General features: G+C 32.6%; 1 protein-coding gene across 3 annotated transcripts in view; it reads right to left on the bottom strand.

Moving 5' to 3' along the window:
* The window catches only part of Stk3 (serine/threonine kinase 3), a 284170-nt gene that overhangs the window by 213359 nt on the left and 45523 nt on the right, over window positions 1–25288 (bottom strand). For all 3 annotated transcript variants that reach the window (XM_026384024.2, XM_077800961.1, XM_026384033.2), the window contains exon 4: window positions 17845–17959. In XM_026384024.2, coding sequence (XP_026239809.1) covers window positions 17845–17959 — 115 coding nt within the window. The remainder of the gene's footprint in view (window positions 1–17844; window positions 17960–25288) is intronic.

The following is a 25288-nucleotide window of genomic DNA, read 5'->3' as shown; positions in this document are numbered from 1 at the left end:
TCAGGGATGGAAATAAGACTTTTGTAGCTGAGCTAATACATTAAAAGACGGAAGTCCACATCTGGTTTCAATAGTAGTATGAATTCACTAGCAAATTTTAAAAAAAATTGTACAAAAACAAAAAGATGGTTTTGATAGAATCTAGTCCTCTCGTGACTTTTGTTTCTAGAGTCCTATGATTAGTATAATAATATATTTAATATGTCACTGTGTATATGGTTTTGATAAAATTATACCCACCAACTTGTCTCAAGGGCACAGGCACAACAGGTTTAAGGTATATAGACTGCCTTAATGTTTTTAGGTCAGTCAAAATGAATAGTAGTGAAGGTATTGTAGGATCCTGCAAAATTAAATTTTAATAGAAAACTTTTAAGTTTTTAATTTTAATAGAATTTAAACTTTCTAAAAGTGAGTCTTTGACAACCCTAGCTAAAACTGTACCTTTCTTACAATTATTTATGCATATAAAACAATGTGTTAATTTTACTGTTAGGTACCTATTAGTTAAGGATACAAAAAGACATTGTTCCCCTTTTCAAGTATCACAGACAGATAGGTATTTTATTATAAAATTTTAAGTTTCATTCTCATAATGACTTTGTATAAGGTATTAAAAACTATTGGATTGAAACTTACATAGTCTGTAAAGGCCTGAACCAAATCTCATGTCTTTCAAGAAATCACTCCATATGCCCCAAGTCAGAATTTATCTATCCAGTGATAACAACAGTTTACATTTATTGAGTTATTACTATCAACCAATCTACACATATCATTTTAATATACAACACAACCATAAAAAGTAGGCACCACGGGCTGAGGTTGTGGCTCAATGGCAGAGCACTTGCCTGGTATGTGTGAGGCATTAAGTTAAATTCTTAGCACCACATATAAATAAATAAATAAATAATAAAGGTACATCAACAACTTAAAAAAAAAAAGTAGGCACTGAAAAGTCTATTCTACTGTTTCCATCTTCATGATGCTCAGAATTTTATGGGATGGGAAAATAAATCATTACAATCTAATTGTTTAAAATAACAAGATGAACTAAAGCAATACTCCAATGGTTCTGAAAGATATCTGTGCATCAGAATTAATAATCTTAAAATAAAATCCAGCCCTTCTGACAAAACCTTAAATGCCTTACTTAAATGGTACAGGTTCTGCCAGCCTTAACAATCTTAACTCACCATTCTCCCTACTTCAGGGAGGCTCCATCAAGGAGGTGACTTCTAAGCTGACTCTTAAAGAATGAACAAAGTTTATCAAGTGGCCAAAGAGGAAAGGAAATATCATTGTCTGCAAAGGCGTTGGGAATAAAAATATATGAAGTTGAATACTAGTGAATGGCTCTTTGTGTTTCAATGTAATGTGTATGGATAAACAGTGCAAAATGGGAGGTCAGGTTAAGTTCAAATGTTTTAAACATCTATAAATTTTCAAGTGGAAAGATAACAAGATCATATCTGAACTTTTTAAAAGAAAATAGTAACCTCAAAACCAGAACTAGAAGTGGAAAAATTAAAGAATACAATAACAACTTAGTGTAATAGTATGAGTAACTACAGTAGTAGTAGTAGTAGTAGTAGTAGTAGTAGTAGTAGCAGCAGCAGCAACTAACATGTCTATAACTTTGCTTAAAATCCCAAAGGAGAGTTCTTTGATAGAATTAATTTAAGGGAAAAAAAACTTATCTAGCAAAATTAGAAAAAGTCAGAGAAGCAACAGAAAAGTACCAAAAGCAAAATTCGTATCTCTTTCATAATTTAGGTATGCTCAATACTGGAGTCTATCTACAATCTTTTACCACCAAAAAAAAAAAAAAAAAAACCCTGCTCTACTCTTAAAACAATCATATATGAAGTAGTACCCTTGTGGTTCCATAGGAAAACTATTTATTAAAAATAATCATGGGGCTGGGGTTGTGGCTTAGCGATAGAGCACTCACCTAGTACATGCGGGGTGCTGGATTCAATCCTCAGCACCACATAAAAATAAAGGTATTATGTCCAACTATAACCAAGAAACAAAATATTTTTAAAAAATGATCATGCCCTTTGAATTAGTAATTCCATTTCTCATAATGTGTCCAAAGAACAGCACAACTATGCCAATACATATATACAAAAGTTTCTGCAAACTTAATAGCAAAAAAGTGAAAAGTTAGAACTCATTTTATCTACAGACTAGAAAAAAAGGACTCAGTTACAAATATACACACTGGCATAAAGAGGTGAATAAAATATATCATAAGTTTAGAGAAAGGCAAGATATAGAATTCCACATGTGGTATGAATCCTTTGTTTAAAACAAGATTTACACATATAGCTGCGGAAAGAACTCTTAAGAAATTAACTGACATGACCTCAAGGAAGTAAAAGAAGTGGGTATAGAAACATTAATTTTCTCTTTTCTACTATTTGAGTTTTTTTACAATGGGCTTAAGTTAATTTTTTCCTTAATTTTTATAATTAAAAGGTGAGAGAGGAGAAAGTTACACACAGGTTAAAGGTACAAATAATTAGTCTGGTATGATGGCACACACCTATAATCCCAGTGACTCAGAAGGCTGAGGCAGGAAAGTGGCAAGCTCAAAGCCAGCCTCAGCAACTTAGCAAGGCCCTGTCTCAAAATAAAATATTTTTTTTAAAGTGGGGGCTGCAGGGACTAAAGATAAAGTTCAGTGGTTGAGCATTCCTGGGTTCAAGGCCAGGTTCAATACCCCCCCCAAAAAAAAAACATACAAATAATTGTGCTGAACATTTGAGCTCCATCAAATGTTATTAAAATTAAGATTTAAAGAAAAAATTCAAGGTTTGCCATTCAAGGAGCTATATTTACATTTTCTGGAAAATTAACTTAAGTACATTTTATTACCTAACTAAATAATACTGCTAAATAAGACATAATGATTTTTATATGTTTTTCTAATGTTGGGGAAAATCTGTTATTTCAACAAATTATTAAACCATTAGTAACTTAAAATTAAATTACCATTTTTTAAAGATTTTTCTTAACAGTAATAATGTAAGAATTTATATTTGTATAGAACTTCTTGGGTTATACAACGCTGACACTCATCATTTTTGTCCTTTACAAGAAAACACTGATGTAGGTTAAGGCAAGTAATGTGATATTAAATCCATTTAGGATTAGGAATTTGAAGTTTAGAGGAGTTACACAATGTACCCAAGACTACAGAGCTAATAAGTAACAATTCAGGCACTGAAACTTGGTCTTCCTGTTCCACATTCAGGGGTCATTCCACTAAACCACATCACTTCAAATAACCATTATCATGGTGTGCTAATGGGTCAAGTTTGTGACAGGGAGACAGGGCTTACTGTAGATCTGGAGTGATAGGCAGCAGGCCTGGACAGCAATGAACAATATAAAAATAAAGTGTATGAATATGGGCCTGAATGATAAAAGAAAAAACAGAACTGGGAGAAATGCCAATAAGAATAGTAATAAAGGTGAAACTGGGCAACTTACCAATAAGAGAAGCCAAGGAAATACCTTTGTAAGCTTAATTTATTTAGTTAAGGTAAAGAGGAAAGTCTACTCAAGAGACTAGATTGGAACATGGAAAAAAAATCACAAAGTATTTATAATCCAATCAAAGAATTTAGAAAAGATATAATAAAGCATGATGTGTATGATTTATGCTATAAAAATTCTAGTAGTGAAATCCTACAATGTATAGTCATTAATTTCCAATTTGTTTTTCTGCAGCAAGTTGGAATTTCAAGAAGCAAGTATAAAGAACACTCAGAACTCAATCTCACCAGGCACATGGCACACACCTGTAATTCCAGGGGTTCAACAGGCTGAGGCAGGAGGATCACCAGTTCAAAGCTAGCCTCAGCAATTTAGTGAGACTCTTTCTCAAAATAAAATAAAAAGGGCCGGGGATGTTGCTCAGTGGTTGAGTGCCCCTGGGTTCAATTCCTGGTACCACAAAAAAAAAAAAAAAAAAAAAAAAAAAAAACCTCAAATCTCATCCATGGACTCATTCTCCCACAATTCTAGTATGACACTAACAGAAGTACCTTCCCAGGGTGAGAAAATGGTTGTAAATGAAGGGGTCAAAAACATCAGAAATAACATCCAGGTCAAACCACTCTGGTCTAAAGGGAACCACAGGTCTTCAATCCTGATGAGTAGATTTTCTAAGAGAATTCTTATAATAAACATAACTACTGATAACAGCAGGAATAGGATCCTTGAGAAACATCAACCTTACCCTTAAATACAATGGAAGAAAGAGTTGGGGGCTCAATAGCTTTGACACTCAGTGTCACCAGAGACCTTGTCCAAAGCTTAACATTCATTTTGGGAGCTATTTTAGAGGAGTTTTTTTAAATTGCTTTTTATTCCTGATATATTTTTGTTTTGATTTTTAGGTTTGTTAAATATGTTCCTATATATATTCTTTTTTATCAGACTAGCATCCATTCACCCTTCTACTATGTTAACATACTCTGGTTTCCTTTTAGGAAATCACTACCTTCCCAATCCTCAGGCCTTATAGTTGAAGTAGTCAACTTTCCTGATTCCAGGTGGGGCACATGACCTGGATCTAAGCCAATTACCACATCACATTCTTGGCCAAAATGATTTGCTCAGAAAAAGTCATTCTGAAGCAATGCAGCACAAGAATTTTCTGTTAGCAGTCATCTTATAACTTCAAGAAAAGAGTGTGTGAAAGCTGAATCAATAAAGAGATATCAAAACAAAAAGATGAATTTCATTCCTTTAACCCAGAACCAAGCCACAAGCAAAACTAACTCTGTGAAATTTTTTATTTATATTAGCAAATAAATTCTCCTTTTTATTTAAGCCAGAAAGTTTAGGCAAGGTTTTCTTTAATTTGTAACCAAGAATCAAAAATGATGCAATAATCTCAAAGGTAACACCAAAGAGAGGAGAAAATCCTAGAAAAAGAGGTTTGTACAAAGCACAAGCACAAACTCCAGTAATTCTAGAGGTTATTCTAGATACATAACAGTATAAGATCTCTGAACTGATTTCCATTTTCAGCCCCCAAACAAAAGGGAACAATAATTAGAGGCAGTAGAATAAATATGTTAAAAAATGAACACTTCAAACAAAAGGTCCCCCTTTTTGCCTTCATCTTCCTAGAACGACCTCCTCCAGCTAAAAAAATGCCCATGTCAAATTGTATTAATATTGCATTCAGAGTTCATTTTACAGAACGCCTCAAATGTTTCTGTTTTCATTAGTTTTTATGACACACGTGATAAAATCACATGCAATGATGACCAAAACCCCTTCTGAAAAAATAATAGTTGAAAGAAACCTAAGGAATATGTAGCCATCTCTGAAATACTTAAATCTCAAAAGTAATATATAAGCTTACAAGTAAGACTAATTTGAACATCTCTCAAGCCTCAAACCTCTTATTCCAACTCCTTTAAAAGCAAAATTTCTTTCCCTCTTTCCCTGAGGAAAAAGAAAACAATTTAAAAGGGCTTGCAGGATCAAGAAAACACTGGGAAAAACAGAACAACTCGGGAACTCCCTACCATCCTTTACCATTCTATCTCATCCCACCCAAAAAAAAGAGAGTATAAAATACCCAAGGTTTTAAAAAATAAAAAAGGCTATGAGATTTGTCCAGAAAACACAAATCTTCTTTTCAACACAAACTACATACATTAAGAAACATTACTAGAATATTTTAACCATTATTATATACAAGAAGGCAGAGAGAGGTTGTCTTTCATGAAATCTGGATTGCACATGTCTGGCAAGAAAAAAAAGATTAATAATCTATCACAAAGTCCCACAACTGGTGATTCAAAGTGAAAGCTTTCACTACTTACACCATATGTAAATACACATATATACATGCTGCTTATAATCCCTTGATCTGCAGAGAAAGAGAACTGATACTCTACTGTGAAAATCGTCAGTGGGTAGACATTTTAAAATCCTTTCCCACATGAAAAGATTCCTGAAAAAGAGATCAGAAGACAACAAAAAAGCACTCAATATATAAGGAGTCGTAAATCCAGTATGAAGTAGTATCTATTACACAAAGGGAGAACATGCAATAGAGTGATTAGGAAAGTCAAACATGAATTAGTTCAGTAACACAGAGGCATATATAAACCCCTCAAAAGCATTTTATGAAACAGAAACCCACATATATCAAAAAATATTTCTATTGTTAGCAATGAGATAATATCAAGCCAAATAAATCTTAATAATTAATAGTAAAGTTTATTATACCTTCTCCAAGGGGGGGGAAATCTGTTTGAAGAATTAAATAATTAACCTCAAGGCAGGATATATACCTTCTTTAAGTACCACAAGTCAAATGTTTACTATAAATATTATTAAAATGTTTACTATAAATGTTATTAAAATGCAAGACAATAACTCTAGGGGCACTAGAATAAAACATGCCATATATTTTGAATAGTCATTGCCTGATTCTATTAAAGAAACTCTTACTGTACCTAAATATGTAAGCTCTATATTATGGAGTATATACTTCCTTTATTAACAACAATAATTCAGAGTCATAATGGTGAATGCTAGGTATTGTGCTACCCAAACACATCTGAAAGAAAATGTTCACAATGCAAAGACACTCTCATCTAAGTGAGATGATAGAATGATGATGACAATATCAACAACAAATGTATAGAGGGCTTTTAATGTGCCAATTGTTCTTCTGACACATTAAATACATATCATCCTCAGAAACACTCAATGAAGTAGTCTCCTTTCCCATTTAATACAGATCTAAGTCACAAAGAGAGTTTAAAAACTGCCCAAGTTCACACATTTAATAAATAGCAGAGGTAGGATTCAAACCCAGGCATGGCTCCAGATTCTATACTCTTAACAATTACATTATGAAATTATAGAAAACTATAACTTCAATCTTTCATTTCTCTGTAATTTGTCTTTGATTCCAGTTCTCATCTGGAAAATGGATCAATAATAGCTCTCACCTTAGAGCTGTTAAATCCTCATATGAAGATTAAATGCAATAACATACAAACAGTAATGAATTTAGAAAGTACCTGGCACATAACAAGTACTATATAACAAGTACTGTTCTTAAAATACTCAGCAAATGTCTGACATTGGAGTTGAAATAAACATCACTGTTCTATATCTACCTGAATTAACCAAAAAGAATGATCCTAATGTGTCCTTTATACTTCTAAAACTGTGGTAATTAAAGAAAAATTGGAGCCAGGTATGATGGCGCACACCTGTAATCCCAGCAGCTCAGGAGGCTAAAGAAGAAGGATCCCAAGTTTAAAGACAACTTCAGCAACTTAGAAAGGTCCTAAGCAACTGAGTTAGACCCTGTCTCAAAATAAACGGGGTGGGGGGGGGCGCTGTGGATGTGGCTCAGTAGTTAAGCACCCCTAGGTTCAATCACCAATACCAAAAAAGAAAACTGGATTTTCCAATTATTTCCATTATAAAATAAGAAGAGTACCACCAGTCTTCAGGAAGAAATATACCTATTACTTAAAAGTTGTTCTCTTCAGTCTAGATTTCTTCTCCATTATTCTCCATTCCACCCAGTAACACAGAAATAGATCTCATCCTGAAAAAGGTAGATACTAACAAGTTCTCTAATACAACAACTGAAAACTTACATAAATTTTAATACACAAAACCTACCTGGTATTTTAACATAATCCTCATTGCACAGCTGGATATTATGAAAGGTTTCAACCAGAGTGCTACTCTCAGTCAGAGCTTGGCTCTATTACAGAGCTACAAATTATGAAGACTAAAACCCATAGCAATTTTCTAGTCCAGGAATCAGTGCTGATCAACATTTAAATTTGCTTCTAATTTTTTGCTTTTGCAACATTATTATACAGGTCACATTGTACAACTATGCTGAGATTTCTCAAAGTTACAGGACTAGAACCATCAAATGGATACTATAGTACATACATACTCTTAAGAGATCATCAATTTACTCCTCAAAGTAGCTGTTCTAATTTGAACTCCTAAGAGTAAATGGGCATATGACAATTGAGGGTGAGGAGAGATTAGCACTAATTCAAGTACAAGAACTAACCTGAATTTATAGTTAATTTGTTTAGTTATTTGTCTCTCCTCTGAAACTTCAAACTGAAAGAATTTTTTAAAAACAAAATAAATAACAGAAGAATTACCACAGAAGAGTCTAAAAAATATAGAAACATTTCCATGGAGAGAGTCAAAATAAAAAATAGGGAAAGAATCTGTAACAAAAGGAGTAATCTATCAAGTAAATTTAACAGGGCTCCAAGCATAGAAACATAGTATAGGGTCAAAGGGCTCTAGTGAATAAAAGGGATAAAAAGGTAATTTTTTCACAGAAGCTGAAAAGAAGAAAATAGCTCTAGTCTCTAGTACGCCTCATTCGCAAGTACATGCAAGATTACATATATTCTGGCATCACTACCCAGAACAGAACAAAACAAAAAGGAGAGAGGTCTTCCCTCTAAAAGCAAAAGTCCAATTAATTCACCCTAAGGTTATACATGTCAGTCAAAATGCATTGCCCAGATGCTTCCAGTGAGAGCTAGTCAGCCTTCCTGTCTCAAGGGCAAAACAAGAATAAATAAAACAAATGAAATGATAATCCCAGAAGAGATGATTCAGGAATCAGAAAATAGCTTTTTAAAAGACCCATTATTCTTAGAGCAATTTGAAAAGTGTTTGCTTCCATGTATCAATCAGCAACACTACATTCTGGAAATAACCAAAACAGAAAGAGTTCTTATAAATTAAAATACACAAAAAAGAGTTCTTGTACATTAAAATATAACTGCTGAAATAAAAAGTTCTAAGAATTAGAAACTAAAGTAGATTAAATTACCTCCACCCTCCCATAAGATAAAAGAGCAGAAAATATATTATATATAAATATACTATATATATATCCATATCCCCCAGGAGACTCATCCAATGAAGAAAATAGAAGAGGGAATTATCAAAGAAAATTTTCCAAAACTAAGGAAAGACAAGTGTTTATATTAAAAGGAAATACTGAATGCTGAGCATAATTAGTAAAAAGGATTCACACCTACACATATCTTTGTGAACTATCTTATTTCTTGTAAAATATCAGAATAAAAAGAAAAGTCCAAATTTTTCCAAGGGAAGGGGGAACCTACAACTAAATAAGATGATGGCAGGCAACACTGGATACTAGAAGATAATGGAGGAAAAGGCTCAAGGCTCCAAGGAAAAAAGCTATTTTCAATTTAAAGTGCTATGTAAGTTGACTATCAACCAAATTAATTAAAGACATTTTCAGATACACAAGGACTCAAATAGTTGACCTTTTATTCTTATATCATAAAGATGATTACTTAGGAAGAATATAAAACAAAGATGAAAAGCCAAGGAAACAGGAAATATATATAAGAAAATGATGGCACTAACCCAGGAATCCAGTGAAAAGAAATTCCAAGGATGCAGTTGTACAGCAGACCTAAAAAGCAATGAGTCTACATTAGAACAAGAAATTAGAAAGTGCCAAAGAATGTCTTCTCAAAGAAGTATCATAAACATTTCAAGAAACAGATAAAATATGTAGGAAGCTAGAAGACATTAGCAAAATGATAAGGATGGCATATGCCGTTCTTTACAACATGGACAAAAAATAGGAAAAATTCCAAGAAAAAACAAAAAAAAATATATGTAAAAACATGATCCTAATATAAACCCATCAACTTAAAATATTGCAACAATTTTCACCAATTGATGAAGTGTGAGAAAAGTAAAATCCATTAAACCAGATGCCAGGAGCATTCTCTTGGTGACTTAGGTATATGACACTGGGGCTTTAGAGATTGAAATTTCAGCATACGCTTGTTTCCTCTTCTAAAATGTCTTCTGCCTTCTCTTCCCTGACTCATTCATTTATTCACTCAATCCTTCAACAAATATTTACTAAGCATCCCCTATATCAAGCTTGTTCAGAAGCTAAACAGTGAACAACAATGACAGTAATAACACACACATATCCTATCCTATCCTTTTGAAGCCTATATTCATTGACTCCTACTCTTTCAACAATCTGCTAAGCATTTCTTTCTCTGAACTACAATAGGCTAAGTGCTTCTCCTTTATTTGCTCCTAAAGAACTCTTAACTCTACAAAATTAAATTTAGCTTTTTACATACCTATTACCTCATTTTCTGTGTAAATCCATACAAAAAGAACGTTTACTAGTGTTACTTACATGTCCAGTGAGGTAAGCATAGATCAATAAATGTGTTTTGAACTTTTTCATCTAACTGACATGTAAATAAAACTGCCAATGTAAAGCTCTATATTAATGTTATTTGTTGCTCAACAGATGAGGAAACTGAAGTCCTTGTCAATTAAATTATTTTCCTCACACAATAAATCTAGTTTGTAGAGAACCAAAACTACAATGCATACTTCTGGGGTCATACTCTTTCTACTATACTAGGTTGAATTAAAACAAGTGGCCAAATCAAAAAAATGAGCCTAAATGGGAAAGAATATCCTTAGGCAATTTCTTAGAATGGTTCCAAGTATACAATAAACATCTGAGACACAGACTCTATTTCTTCCATATGTCAAGACATAGCTTTACAATTATGTAATGATCATTTTGAAAGCCTCTAATCAAAAATATAACCTATCTTTTAAAAGCTTCAATTTCACAGAGCTGTACATTTCTATTTTGCAGCATATAATATTTGTAATGCACAAATGTTTAGAGATGTTAAATGGTATTTAATATAAAATAAACTGGTTCATAAAAAATTTCTTCACAAGGAAAGTTTCAAATAGTATTCCCCTAAATATGTGGACTTTTTAATTCCTTTTAACTCAAAAAAACAATTAGTTGCTTAAGAAAATAATGCTTATATTAATTTACATTAACAACAACAAAAACAAAGCTCCTTCTCTTGAACCAAAGGAAGCCTATAAAGTTATTAAAACACATATTTTAAAATAAAAGTGAAAAAATTAAATGCAGAAACATTTTCTAACTTTTGTAAAAATCAGAGAACTAAGGTAACATATCCTGGTATTTCATACATACCAAAGTTACTAACAAGCACACTATTATTGCCTGTTCAATAATTCACATTATTAATACCAAATAGCAGTAGCCATGCAAATTACAACTTATCCACAAAAATATAACATTAAAAGGACTGGTTGGGTCATTTTATATTCACAGAATAAGCAGTAGAGGAATTGATTCTGTTTCAATTCAAAGAACATTTATCAAAGACTTGCTAGGTATCAGTTATTCTAGGCACTTAGAATATTTCCAAGATGAATACGTCAAAACTCCAAGGGAAGGCAATTACACCTACTCTTCTCTCAAATATTAAAAACTGACTAAGAAATATGATTTCCAAGAGTGGGACAACATAGCTGGGTTATCTACAAAGAGGTTATACCAGACTTAAAAGATGGTTTAAAATTATATAAAAACATCAGTTATCAAATGTATATGATACCAAGAGCTGAGCTGTGTTTGTATGTCCAACTGCAGAAATATGGAATTTAAGTCACATACACAACTTTACAGATTCCAAGAATACTAACAAAAATAGTGATTTCTACTCATAATAAATCCAGGAGTGTCAGAAAAACTATTAATAACCACTGGAATATAATGCAGTTTCACTTTCACTGAAATTCTAATACCACTACTATTAACTGCCACAATTACAATTCTTTACCAACTTACCTGCCAACTCTGAACTACCTTCTCCATATTAAGCATCAGCACTTCCACACATCCTCACCCTTTAGTACTGAGTCTCAGTTACAATAATTAGATGTGCCTTATCAACCCCCAAACTTAGTTCTATGCCTTTATCTTTTCCTAAATGCCAACACCCCCCCCCAAAAAAAAAAAAAAACACAGGTCAAATTTTGAAGCACCTCCTTTAATATTTTTGCTACTAACCAGATACTTCATTTTTTAACTTTTTAATGATATGTGATGTGAAATACACACAACTATTAGCAAACAGTCAAGTCCTGCAAATTGATCAAAAAGGCTAACAACAACAAAAGGCAAAGGACAGGCACAAAAAGGAACGTAATTATAATGATCACAGTACTTATTGTGCTCTTTATGTTATAAGTATGTGATAAAGATTTGCCCAATTAAGTAATTAGTAACTAAATAAACAATAAACTACCTGGCAAATTTAAGCCAGGCATTCATGGATACAAATACACTAAAACAGAAAGGAAGAGGAACACTCAAAATGCAAGAGAGATTGAGGTAACAGCAGACACGCAAACACCAAAATATGAATCCAGTTTTTATTCCAGGAGCCAGTTCTTACTGTGAAGCTGGAGTCTACAGGGTATGATAAAACAGGGGCAAGTTATGAAACTGGATGGGCAGGAGAGAAGCAAGATATAAAAAGTATTTACACCTCAGTCTAAAAAAAGAAATTGGACTTAAATATTTGTTTTTTAAAAGGCATGTAACTTAATCAGATTTGTTTTTTCCTGTGCTTTTAGTTTTAAGTTTTCAAGGAAACATCTGATCAAAATAGACAGCAGTTGATTATTTAAAATCAAGAATTCTTTTTCCCTAATGAGATGTCTTTCAAAGATAAGCATAAATCTACAAAAAGTATATTACAAAGGTGGTACTCCAAGAGTCACCACTCTTAAACAAATTTAAAAAATCTAGAGACCCATTATAAACTTTCTAAACCATCACCTATTTTTGTTTCTTCTCTATGATAAGACTTGATATCATAAATTATAGTCAAGATTCAAAAGAAAAGTTCCAAATAAAGTCATGTGAAGTATCCACTCCTCTGAGAAAATTTACTATAAAAAGGGTTATGACCTGCCAATATATAAAAAATCAAGTGAACTAAATTTAAGGTCTCATGTCTAACAGAACTATGCTATGTCAGAGCATCTGAGAGTCTATTTGTGCACTAATCTGATCTTTTTCTTTATTTGTGTTTTATTCACAATTTCAAGATAAACACAAAAATAAGAATTTTAGATTAATAAAGGTTACAGTTGTTAATACAGTCTTATACCCTGAGACCATATATGATTTTAGTGAATATAATCACCAGAAAAGTCATTTCAAGAGCTGTTAGACAAACCAAATAACAGAGTAAAAGGAAATATAGGCACAAGTAAACAAACCCCTGTCTGAGAAGTCCACACCAAGGAACAGACCCCAAACAGAATGCAGATTTCAGGGACAAGATTAAAACTACTAAAATGATTCAGAGGAAGCACTAGGGCATTAGGCAAGAACCAACACAAAAAGTCAAATAGGATCTTACTTATATAATTAAAAGAAGGGTTCCTGGATGAAAAGTAAACATGCCAAATGGATAATTGGCAAAATTAAGCAATATGGTCAGACAAGGATAGACCAACAGCAAAGATGAGTGTACAACAGTGAATAATAAGAATATATAAAAATGTTGTTCTTATTAACCAACTGGAAAATATGACAACAAAAAGAAGACATCATTCATGACAGCAGTAAAAATGACAAAGCGCTCAGACATAAGTCAAATTTAAAATGTGGAAGATTTTCAAGGAAAAGATTTACAAGCATTTAAAGACATAAAAGGAGAACTGAATATAAAAACATTCTATGACCATGGATGGAAAAATATCAATCAAACCAAATTAATATAGAAATTAAATGTAATTGCACTCAAAAATCCCTCAAAATTTTTCATGGAACTTGATATCTTATTCTAAAAATCATATGGAGGATTCAAGGAAACAAAAACAATTATAGGAACTTCCATCCCAGATTATCAAACATTCCACAAAATGAAAAGCATATATCTGTTGCAAAAGTAGACAAATAATTCAACAGAATAGCTGGAACAGAGAAGCCAAATACAAAACCATGTATATATAGAACCCTAGTAGAGTAGGTTTATAGGTCAGTTGGAAAAGAAATATAATTATGTTATGATCATTAGATTTCTACACAGAAGGAAAATAAAAACAGAATCCTTCCTCAACGCACTCACAAAAATAAATTCCAGCTAAAGATCTAACTGTTAAAAACTCAAACTTCTAGAAAAGACTCCTGCTTTTGGTATGGTGTGCTATATAATTCAGACCATTATCGCTGTAAAAAAAGAAAACTAAATGAATGGGCAAAATATATTTTAAAATAAAAGAAAGATATAAAAAGCATTCTCTTTTGTCTGGAGTCAAGAGGTAATAAAAGAAGAAAACTAAAGAGGTTAACCTAACAATGAGGGCCACTTTTCTCAAGAGCTATCTAAATTATGGATTAGAGCTCAAGAGGCTAGGAAACAAAGCAAGCTTTTGAAGGACTTATTTAAGAGGGGAGAGGGGAGGGAGAGAGAGAATAAACACTGAGAAATCAAAACCTACAAAGAAGTTGGAAAGCCCAAGAACATTAAAGGACTATGCCCAGACATAATGAAAATCAAAGCTCAGATTCAAATTTTTTCTAATCCTGACTGGATTAAGGTGATCCAGGACTGCTAATTCTAACCACCAGGAAGCAAACAAAACCTTTTTTGGAAGAAGATTTCATTATTCAAAAATTCAAATAATATATACTACTTTTTATATGTCTATCACTCTTTTTTAAAGAGCACAGATGAAAATCAAGAGAAACAAGAAGTAGAAACAGACCCACAAGGGATTGAAATAATAAAGTTATCAGATAAAATTAAATAATTATGATGTTCTATGAAATAAGGGATGAAATTTTACATTTCTGCAAGAAGCTGGAGAATTTTTAAAAGACTCAAACTAAAATTCTGGAGTTTAAAATTTCAATATCTAAAATTGAAAAAGCAATGGATGATTTTAAAGCCTATTAGACATAGACAAAGAGAACTAGCATACTGGAAGACACATCAGAAGAAAATAGCCAGAAACTTGCAGGGGGAGAAAAAAGAAAATACAAAAATAAATATAGAAGAAGGGGGGGGAACTAAACTAAAATACATGCCTTTGGAATCCCAAAATAAAGATGGAGATACAAGCATTAAAGTAAAAATAAATGAGTTTTCCAAAACCAATGACAAATACCAAGTCACAGAAACAAAATGCAATAGAACCAAACAAGGGATAAATGTCAACAAAACTACAACTAAACATATGAAAGTAAAGCTTCTAAAACACAATGGTAAAAACCTTATAAAGCAACTAGAGGCGGGGGGCGGGGGGGGGGAGAGTATGTTCAAAGAAGCAACAGCAAAATGTATCAGTAGAGACAATGGAAGCTAAATAATTATGAGATGGTATCTTCAAATGCTTAAAGAAATTGCTAGTCTAAAATTTTTCACCCAGTAAACAAATGGTTCAAAAATGAAGTGAAACAGATTTATGCTGCCCCCCAAAAAAAGATACCTTGTCACCATTTACCCATATAAAAGTAAATATGAATAGATAATCTTCAGGCAACTGAGAAATGCAGAAAGAAATAAACAGCAATAAAAAGCTAAGTACATGGATAAATATAAATTATGACAATATAAAATAGCAAAAATTATTTGTGCTTTTTAAAATGTACACACAACTAAAAGAAATAACAAAGCATATAACAAAAGCAAAAGAGCATATAAGCCCTAGTTTAAAAAAAGCTGGCATATTCTTGGGAAAAGATAGTTTCATGACCATAAAAAACAACTACTCAATTTTATACCTATTTAATAGATTGATAACTACCATGTCACAGGTTACATTTCTAAAAGCTACCCAAACAGTAACATATGCTTCTGAAACGCAAGACAATCAAGATTATCTCTATAGTGAATAATTCCATAAAATGATCAAATATTTACAATATCTGGGCATTTGGGGAAAAAAAACAAGATGATACAAATCCTATATTGATAACCTCAACAATAAGAGTAGTCTTTTTAGATAATCAATGAAGGTAAATATCCTCATTTTAGAAAAGAATAAAACTAATGTTCTTGAGTTCTGATAGGAGTTGTCTGTCATCAAGACAACACACAAACAATAATAAACCTATAGCTCTTGATCAATCTCTTGTGTAACTCTGGGTGTTTTTCCACATATAAAAATTAGACTGTTACCATGATACCCCAGAATTAAGATAACCATTCTATGAGAATAACAATTATACTATTCCAAATGTATTACTTAACAAAATGTTCAGTGCACTCTGTCTTCTAACAAAGAATATGAAGAGATAAAATATTTTTATATGGTAATGATCATAACGATCATACCTATCTTTAAGAACTACGGTATACCTTCACAGTTTGTTAATTATTGGCAACAAGAAATAAATGTGTTGGATCAAATACTTTCTATGTACTCAAATTGGTAACATTAACATTTAAAATCATGAAAACAGAGATGTTTAAAAATTTTTGTATTTCATTCACTTTTTTTAAATATTTATTTTTTAGTTGTAGTTGGACACAATACCTTTATTTTATTTATTTATTTTTATGTCATGCTGAGGATCAAACCCAGGGCCTCACATGTGCTAGGCAAGCGCTCTACCACTGAGCCACAACCCCAGCTCTATTTCATTCACTTTTACTTCATACTCTTACTTGATAATTTTAAATACCAAATACACTGACTTTATCCCTGAAATCATTTTAAAACACTTCTCTAACTAGAGTATATTTTTTTCAATTATTGTTCTGCTACAAAAGAATCATCTGATTTACATAAATGCTAGTTAATCACCATAGAAATTCTAAAATATATAATTAGAATGTCACAGATCACTTAATCCATTCTGTCAAAACAAGGATTATTTTAACTTCTGTTTTACTTCCTTTAAAATAAATCTTATTTACTTTATTTTCTCTAACAGACAAAAACATTAGTAGGATAAGTTTACTATGTATTCCCCCAATCAAACTTTAAAATAATTCTGGTTAACCACAAACTGACTTAAGTAGTTACGTATTTTTTCCTGAATATATTTTACTGAAATATGTCTAACAACATAATAATGTAAAAATAAAATAGTAATTGAATTACTGTTCAACAGAATTACAAATTATTTCACTTATTCTTCTTAGCCAATCATAGATAAAATGATAGCTTTGGATCTTAGAAATTGTCCAAAGAGGGCTGGGGTCATGGCTGAGTGGTACAGTGCTTGCCTGGCACGCGGGAAGCACTGGGTTAGATTCTCAGCACCACATTAAAATAAATAAAGTATACAATTTGATGTTTTACAAAAAGAAAAGAAAACAAAAATTGTCCAAATAAACTGATGCATTCTAGCCTCAAGTAAACAATTTTGTAAACAGCTCTTCTATTTAGGATTAAACATAACCATAAAAGCTTTTACTCAGTAACACACTTCACTAAAGTGACTTCACAAAAATAAAAACAAATATAAATTACCTAACTCTAGCACTTTCAGACATCTAGACAATATTTGGAAAAATAAATAGAAATTTTTATTTCAATTATTTTTAAAAATTCAGAACTATATAATTTCTTTAACCATGAATATTATGAAACTTAAATAATTCAAGCCATGATTTATGGGAACTCACAATTAAAAAATACACAAATACACTGATTCCAAATTAAGAAGAAAAGTACCATAGAAGTTACTCAGTGATTTGTCAAAAATTATTGTAATAAATAAGTAATCATGCAATCTTAACTCTGCCATAGAAAGGTATGTGTCTGGTTCTCACACCACCTACTAGATGCCTTTCCACTGCTTAAAAGCTTCCCCCCTATACACACTAATATTTTCTTTGCAACAAAATATCACCTGGTTAGATTCTAAAATAGGAATCTTTAGAAATGAGATTAGCCAAACAATTTTTAAATACTTACTGTCTTGTTTCGTAATCTAATTATGTCTGAGACAGAGCCAGCTCCACAGTACTCCATAACAATCCACAGGTCTGTGTTCTTAAAGTAACTGCCATAGTACTTTACAACATATGGGCTAAAGAAAAGTACAATTAAATTTAGTTAATTCACAAAGAAAAATTTTTCTTAATCCCAATACAAGTATTTTCAACATTTCATAATGTTCCAATAAGTAAACTTAGTAAGTAAACTTCTATTGTACACAGAATTGTCTATATCTAGAGTTCACCAACTGTGTATTATTAATTTTAATTCATGGATGAAATTTAACAGGATTACAAACAAGAGGAGGCCCAAATGTTTTGATTCCCAAGGAAAATAATGCATCATTTTGGCAAAGGATTTACTATTTAACATAAAGAACAAATGAAAATATTTTTCTTTAACTAAAACATTTTAAATATAAATCTTCTAAAGAATTTTGCAATGCAGTCAAATATTAACACTCTAAAGTACTCTATATTTTAATGAAGCCAAACTTCTATCTGGTAATAGCTACTATAAAACTGATAGCTACTTAACTAGGCATCACTGTTAGTAATAAGATACAAGAACCAAATAATCAAAAAAATTAAAAATTACAATAATAAAAGAATACACAGGGTCTGGGGTCATAGATCAATGGGAGAGCACTTGCCTTGAACTTATGAGGCACTGGGTTCAATCCTAAGTACCACATAAAAATAAATCAATAAAATAAAGGTACTGTGTCCATCTACAACTAAAATAATATTTTAAAAAGAATACACAAATACACCTTATCAAAAGAGATAAAGGGAAGACTTCTCAGTAGAACCTGTTATGATTTTAGCTAAGTCTTAAGGTCAAAGGTTTTCAGGTTGGTTGGAGCTTAAGGGCCTGAATTAGAGTGGCTACAGGGCTAGAATTCAATCATGTCATATCTCTATTGTTCCTCATTACCTCTTACATAGACTAGCTTCCCACTGTCAGTTTTCTCCCATTCTAATCTACACTTCTCACAACTGCCAAGATTACCTTTCTTTAAAACAAAACTAAACTGATCATATATATGCTTTCCTGATTTAAAAAACTCTAACAGCTCTTCATTATCCAAAGCAGAAAGGCATAATTACTTCATTTCATATCTAATATTTCAAAGTCTACCTCTTTACCCATATCTCTCATTACTCCCTGTTTTATATTGAAAGTTTCCAGACATACTCAATTGTGCTAGGTGTTGGGAATGGAAAGTATGTATTATGAGTTCATGCCAGGCAAGGGGCTAAGGCAGGAGGATAACAAGTTCAAGGTCAGCCTCGAAAGTTAGGGAGACTTTCAGCAACTTAGTGAGACCCTATCTCAAAATATAAAAAATAAAAAGGATTGGGAATGTAACTCAATGATGAATTGCTTCAGGTTGAATCCCGAATACAAAAAAAAAAAAAAAAAAAAGGAGTTTAGGGCTGGGGCTATGGCTCAAGTGGTAGCGCGCTCGCCTAGCATGCATGAGGCACTGGGTTTGATACTCAGCACCACATAAAACTAAAATAAAGGTATTGTAGCCACCTAAAACTAAAAACTAAATATTTTTTAAAAAGGAGTTTAAAAACATTCACTTGAACCATTTAACAAAAATACTTGTTTACACACAAATAAAACATATAGACTCATAGCATACAGAAAGTCAAAGCACAGGAATCTTGTGTGCTTTCTTTGCATACTCTTCTTCAAGGTATGAGTGCTTACAGAGAAACTTATTACAGGGAATAGTGTTCTTATTGACTATAAATTAGAACTACTTGTGAATCAGGTCCCATACCTAAGAGATTCAACTCAGTAGGTCTTTTCAAACCTCTGCAGATGACTCAGATATGTACCTAGAGTACAGCTTCACTTCAAAAGAAAAGACAACATATTCTTCAAGGAAAAAACTCTTCAAATATTAATCTTTCTCATTCAGAATTTTGAAAGGTGTTAATAGTGAAATCAAGATTGTATTCACTGAAAGCACATAAAGATATGTATTTTATCTTGCCATAAACACAAGGTAGTCAACAATGATAAGAGTAAAACTGAAAGCTGTTATGAAAATTAGGGATTCTAACCTGGGCAGTTACCTGAAAAAAGAGCTCCCTATCTCCCCTTAGAAGTAAATAAAAAGAACACTTTAGGAAAAGATAAAAGTATCTTCAAAAAAAATAATTTGTGGCCCATACTAATACACAATCAGGTAGATAAATCAAGTTTCAACTGCTCTATATCATAAAATAATTTTAACCCAGAAAAAGCGTATAAGCAAGTAGAACTAAACAGTCATATCAAGGACACAAACCTTAATATAGTTTCTATCATTCCTTCAACATTCACTCTGTTCTTAGACCAGGCATTAGACCAGATAGCTGGTATGTACAGGTGAACCAGACATAATTCTGACTTTTACACAGTATACACCAGCATGAAATACAGTATTAGCAAAGCAATCCATAAATGAATAAAAATTATTAACCATGGTAAGAACAGTAGGAGAGATGCTATGAAAATAAATGGCTATGACTTTATTTTGCATTCACCATTTCTGCAAATAAAATTGTTCCAGTTTATACAAAGGAATGCAATATATTCATTTTAAATGGTAGACCCTGACTTGGAAAGCACTCAAGTATATGAATAAACTTTGAAAGTAGATATGGATAGGCTATAACAATAAAATGTTCTCCCATCCATTGAGATTTTGTGAATTCCAAAATCCACAGATTAGGTAAAGAAGAAAATGCTTGAACCCTAGACTTCACAAAAAAATCTATAGTATTACTTATTGGTCATCATCTGATATGTTCTACATCAACATCCTTTTTATTTTAAAGCATTTACTATATCTTGCAATTACTTTCCCCAGAAAAATAAGATGTTCCACAACATCTTAGGTGACAGCATTCTTGCAATCCATTTTAACTTCAATACCTTCCTTTTCATATGTACAAACTAAAGAAGCAATGAATAAATTAACAAAGAAATTATCAAAAAATTAACAGATGGGACCTTACTGAATCCTCCATAGAATGATATTTAAGCTAGGATACAATGGTTGACTAAAAGTTGTCAGAGCATGTAAGCACCAAGACATGCCTATGCAAAATGTCTAAAAAAGAACAAAACACATTTGAAAACTTGAAAGGAGATCAATATGCATAGATAAAGTCAGTGCACAATAAAGTAGAAAATAATGGCATAAGGTTGATATAGGCAGATGCCAGATCATGAAAGGTCTCAAAACCAAGGTATGGCTGAGCTTTGTTCTACAATAGTAAACTGAAGAAATTTAAGCAAAAGCATAACATAATCTAATTTACACCTTTAAGATTTCTTCAGCTGCTGGGTAAGTTAGGTATTTTAATTCTTTGAAACTTGGGACCTTGATGAAACTGGAGGAACTGCCCTCTTTAGGATTAGCTAATTCCTCGAATTAACAAAGGAATTGACTATGAGCATGCCCCTCGTGTGAAAAACTAATCATTCTATAGCCTATACATCCAACTCTCATAATTTCACACCAGATTCACTATTGCCTTGCCCTAATCACCCCAGGGATAGTACCAAAAGACTAAGGACAGCAACCTAGGCCACAGAGTTCAATAAAATTATTCCAACTAGCCAATCTTTTGTGAATACTGTTGAATCCCGTCTCTCCTACTCTTTCCCAGAGAGACCCCAATAAAAACTCTAGCCCATGTTCTCCCTTCACTTGCTCTGTCTCATGACAGATAGATATGTTTCACTGTATTTCTCCTAGTGACATGGCTGCTTCCTTTTTTGGGATCTGTGCCTCTAATAATATATCTTTGTTTTTGTTATTACTATATCTTTTTAACTTTTTCCCATGGCAATCATCTATTAATCTGTTAGTCTTATCATAATTAAATAACAATAAAACATTTGGGGAGGGGGGAGGGTACTACGAGACTGAACCCAGGAAGGCTCTATCACTGAGCTCTATCACTATCAACCCTTTTTATTGTTTTATTTTGAAAGTGGGTCTTGCTAAATTGACAAGGTTGGGCTCAAACTTTATGATCCTCCTGCCTCAGGCGCCCAAGTCACTGACTAGGATTACAGTCACGTACCACTGCACTAAGCAAAACATGTTTTAAAAGAGAAAGTGGTAGATTGGATTAGAGTGAGTATAATAGAAACAGCAAAGAAAAGAAAACCAAAAGATATTTTCAAGATACATTCCATACAACTGGTAATGATATAGACAGGGAGCTGAGAATCAGTAAACAAATTTTCTTCTGTGCTTTAGCCACTGTGTCTCTTCAGTTGCACACAGAATATTCATTAAATTTCAAAGCTGCCCTTTGGGGGGAAAAAACATTGAAAGTAGCACACATACTATTATAGGCTCAGAGAGTTCAAAACATGAGAATTCTAGCACAAATCTATTTCTACTGACATATAGATGTAATGCATTCAAAAATCATTCAAATTCATTCATGTATCATTTTTTAAATTATTAAACAAGCATTCACTGAACAACACAAATGGCCTAGTAGCAGATGCTAGGGAGAAAACTGGGGAGACTTAGTAACAAAGAAGAAAAGGCAGTTCAGGCAATGAGGAACCACTAAAGGAATTTATGAAATGAAATATCTTACCTTCTTTTTCTTCCCATATCATGCCTAATCATCACAACCTTTCCATTCCTTTATTGGTTTCCTATACTATTTATCCTAACAGACTTCCTGTACATCACAACTCAAAAAGAAGCATTATAAAGAGAAGTGAGAAAAAATATTAAACAAACTACAAACTCTTCTTATCCATTTGTACCTTACAGGGCTGGGGATATAGTCAGTGGGAGAGTACTTGCCTAGAATATGCAAGGCCCTGAGCTCAATCCTCAAAGCCAGAACTGCAAAAAAAAAAAAAAAAGAAGAAGAAGAAGAAAACAATTTATTTGTACCTTATAAAATCACTACCCATGCTATTAGTTATATGGATTGAACCATTCTATAGGCAAGATAGAGAATCAACCTAAATGTACAGCAATAGATGAATAGATAAAGAGAATTTGGCATACATACATAACGGAATAATGTTGAAACAAAGTCCTGCCATTTGTGACAACATAAATGAACCTATGTGATATCATTTAACTGAAATAAGCCAGGCCCAGAAAGACAAATACCATATGATCTTACTATATACAGAATCTTTATTTTAAAAAAGGTGATTTCACAGAACTAGAGTGTGGTTACTAGGACCTGGGGTAGTTGATTAGGAGAGAGGGTAAAGATGATGCCCAAGTGATACAAAATTTTATTTGCAAAGAAAGATTAGGTCAAGATATCTACTGTACAACATGGTGACTACAGTTAATAACAATATTAACAATATTATAATCTAAAAAAGGGTTGAGAGCAGATGTTAAGAGTTCTCACCACAAAAACGATAACTATATGAGAGGTTGCATATGTTAATTAGCTAGATTTAGTCATTTCACAATATATATATACTCTAAAACATCAGATGAATAGAACAGAGCTGAGATTTTGAGGGAAGGAAGAGAGGAGAAAATGGGTAAATACTGGGAACAAAATCTAACATATTACACTATGGCCATGCATGAATGTACCACAATGAATTCACATTACACATATAATTATAATGCACTAATTAAAATAATGATGATAATCACAGAAGGGAGATGAGTAGAGCAAGTAGATATAAGGAGGGAAAGGAAAAGCAATGGGAAATGAGATTGATTTTGATATGTGCATATATAAATATGGCAAAATGAAATCTACTATTATGTATAATCATAATGAACAAAGAAAAATAAATTTAAAAAGCACATGGCACTCATGTACTGATTTAGAAAGTATACAATTGAATTAATGATATATGCTGATTTTTGCTCTTCTTTGCTAAAAAATACAAATCCAAATGGGCTAATGGAGATAATTAAGAGTTAACATTCTTATTAAGTGAAAGAAATTCAGATGCTCATTTTTACTTCTTAGCTGGTGATTTTTTAAATATTAAGTTGAATTTCATCAGAATTGAAAAAACCATGTGTTTACTACTAAAGGATTATTTTTAAATTCTTCCTGATAGGAGCATGTGAAAATGAAAATACTAAAAAATGGTTGTTTTCATTATATAGTGCTCACCAATATCCTACTACAATCTTTTTGTTTATTCTCACTACTGTGGATAGAACCCAAGGCCTCATGTATGCTAGGCAAGTGCTCTACAACTAAGCTACCTCCCCACCTCCTATACTAGGATCTTGATAGCATAATGTTCTACAACTTAATAGGAGTAATACAGTGTTTTTTATTAAAACAATGTGAATATTCTCTTATAAAAACTGAAGTGCTTCCAATATAAATCTCAATCATGGCAATTTTTTTCTTGGCCCACCCAAAACTGAATTAAACATACACATGAGCTAATGCAAACTGCCAAAGTTCATCACTAATCCTCCAAATGGTAGTTTTCAAACTTTTTTGGGCGGTGATAGAGCCTCAGAAACAGTGCTCAAATGGAATCTTACCCATGAATAAACATGAATAAACAGAATAGACAAGAAAGCAGCTACTCAAAGAAACCAGTGACATTGAGCAGGCAGCTGGAAATGATCTATTCCCACCACATAGTTCACCTTCCCTTCTTGCCCAGCCTATGTAATTCATGCTTTAGGACTCAGCATGGATATGAACTCCCCAGGAAAGCTTTCCCTGATTTCCCAACAGTACATAATTCCCCATACTTACCTCCTCAAAGCTGTTACAAGACTATACTGAAACAGCCTGCTCATTCACCAGTCTCTTTTTTTTAATATTTATTTTTTAATTTAGTTGGGCACAATATCTCTATTTTATGTATTTTTATGTGGTACTGAGGATTGAACCCAGGGCCTCACGCGTGCTAAGTGAGAACTCTACCACTGAGTCACAACCTCAGCCCCACCATCTCTTTCATCTGACTGAAAGTCACTCTGATACCTAAGACATTTATCCTTATATTCCCTATGAGCAGCACACAAGGGCTATATTTTGAACCAGATATTCAGATATATTAGTTAAATGAGTAAATAAGTAAATAAATGTGTGCCCTGATTCATAACATATTTCTCTTCATATAGATAGCAGAGGCTCCTTCTCTGCAGTATAGGTACCAGAAAGCAAGGGACTATATCGATTTTGTTTATTTTGTACCCAAATAACCAAATACAGTATTCAGGAGTGTTGCTGCCCAGCTCCTGCCTCCACCACTAAGATGCCTGGGGAGTGCACCACCTTGAACTGTTGGGATAGTTTCATAGATACTGTTTTCTTCAGCACTGGCCTAGAAATCAGTAAATGTAGGTTCTCATCTCAATCATTAACTAGCTACACAATCTTTAGCAATTCATGGAAAACCTCTAAGTCTCTTTTTCTGT

The sequence above is a fragment of the Urocitellus parryii genome, chromosome 7, assembly GCF_045843805.1.
Source record: "Urocitellus parryii isolate mUroPar1 chromosome 7, mUroPar1.hap1, whole genome shotgun sequence".
Classification (NCBI taxonomy): domain Eukaryota; kingdom Metazoa; phylum Chordata; class Mammalia; order Rodentia; family Sciuridae; genus Urocitellus; species Urocitellus parryii.
The sequence above is the reverse complement of the archived record's forward strand: the minus strand, read 5'-3'. Positions and strand labels throughout refer to the sequence as shown.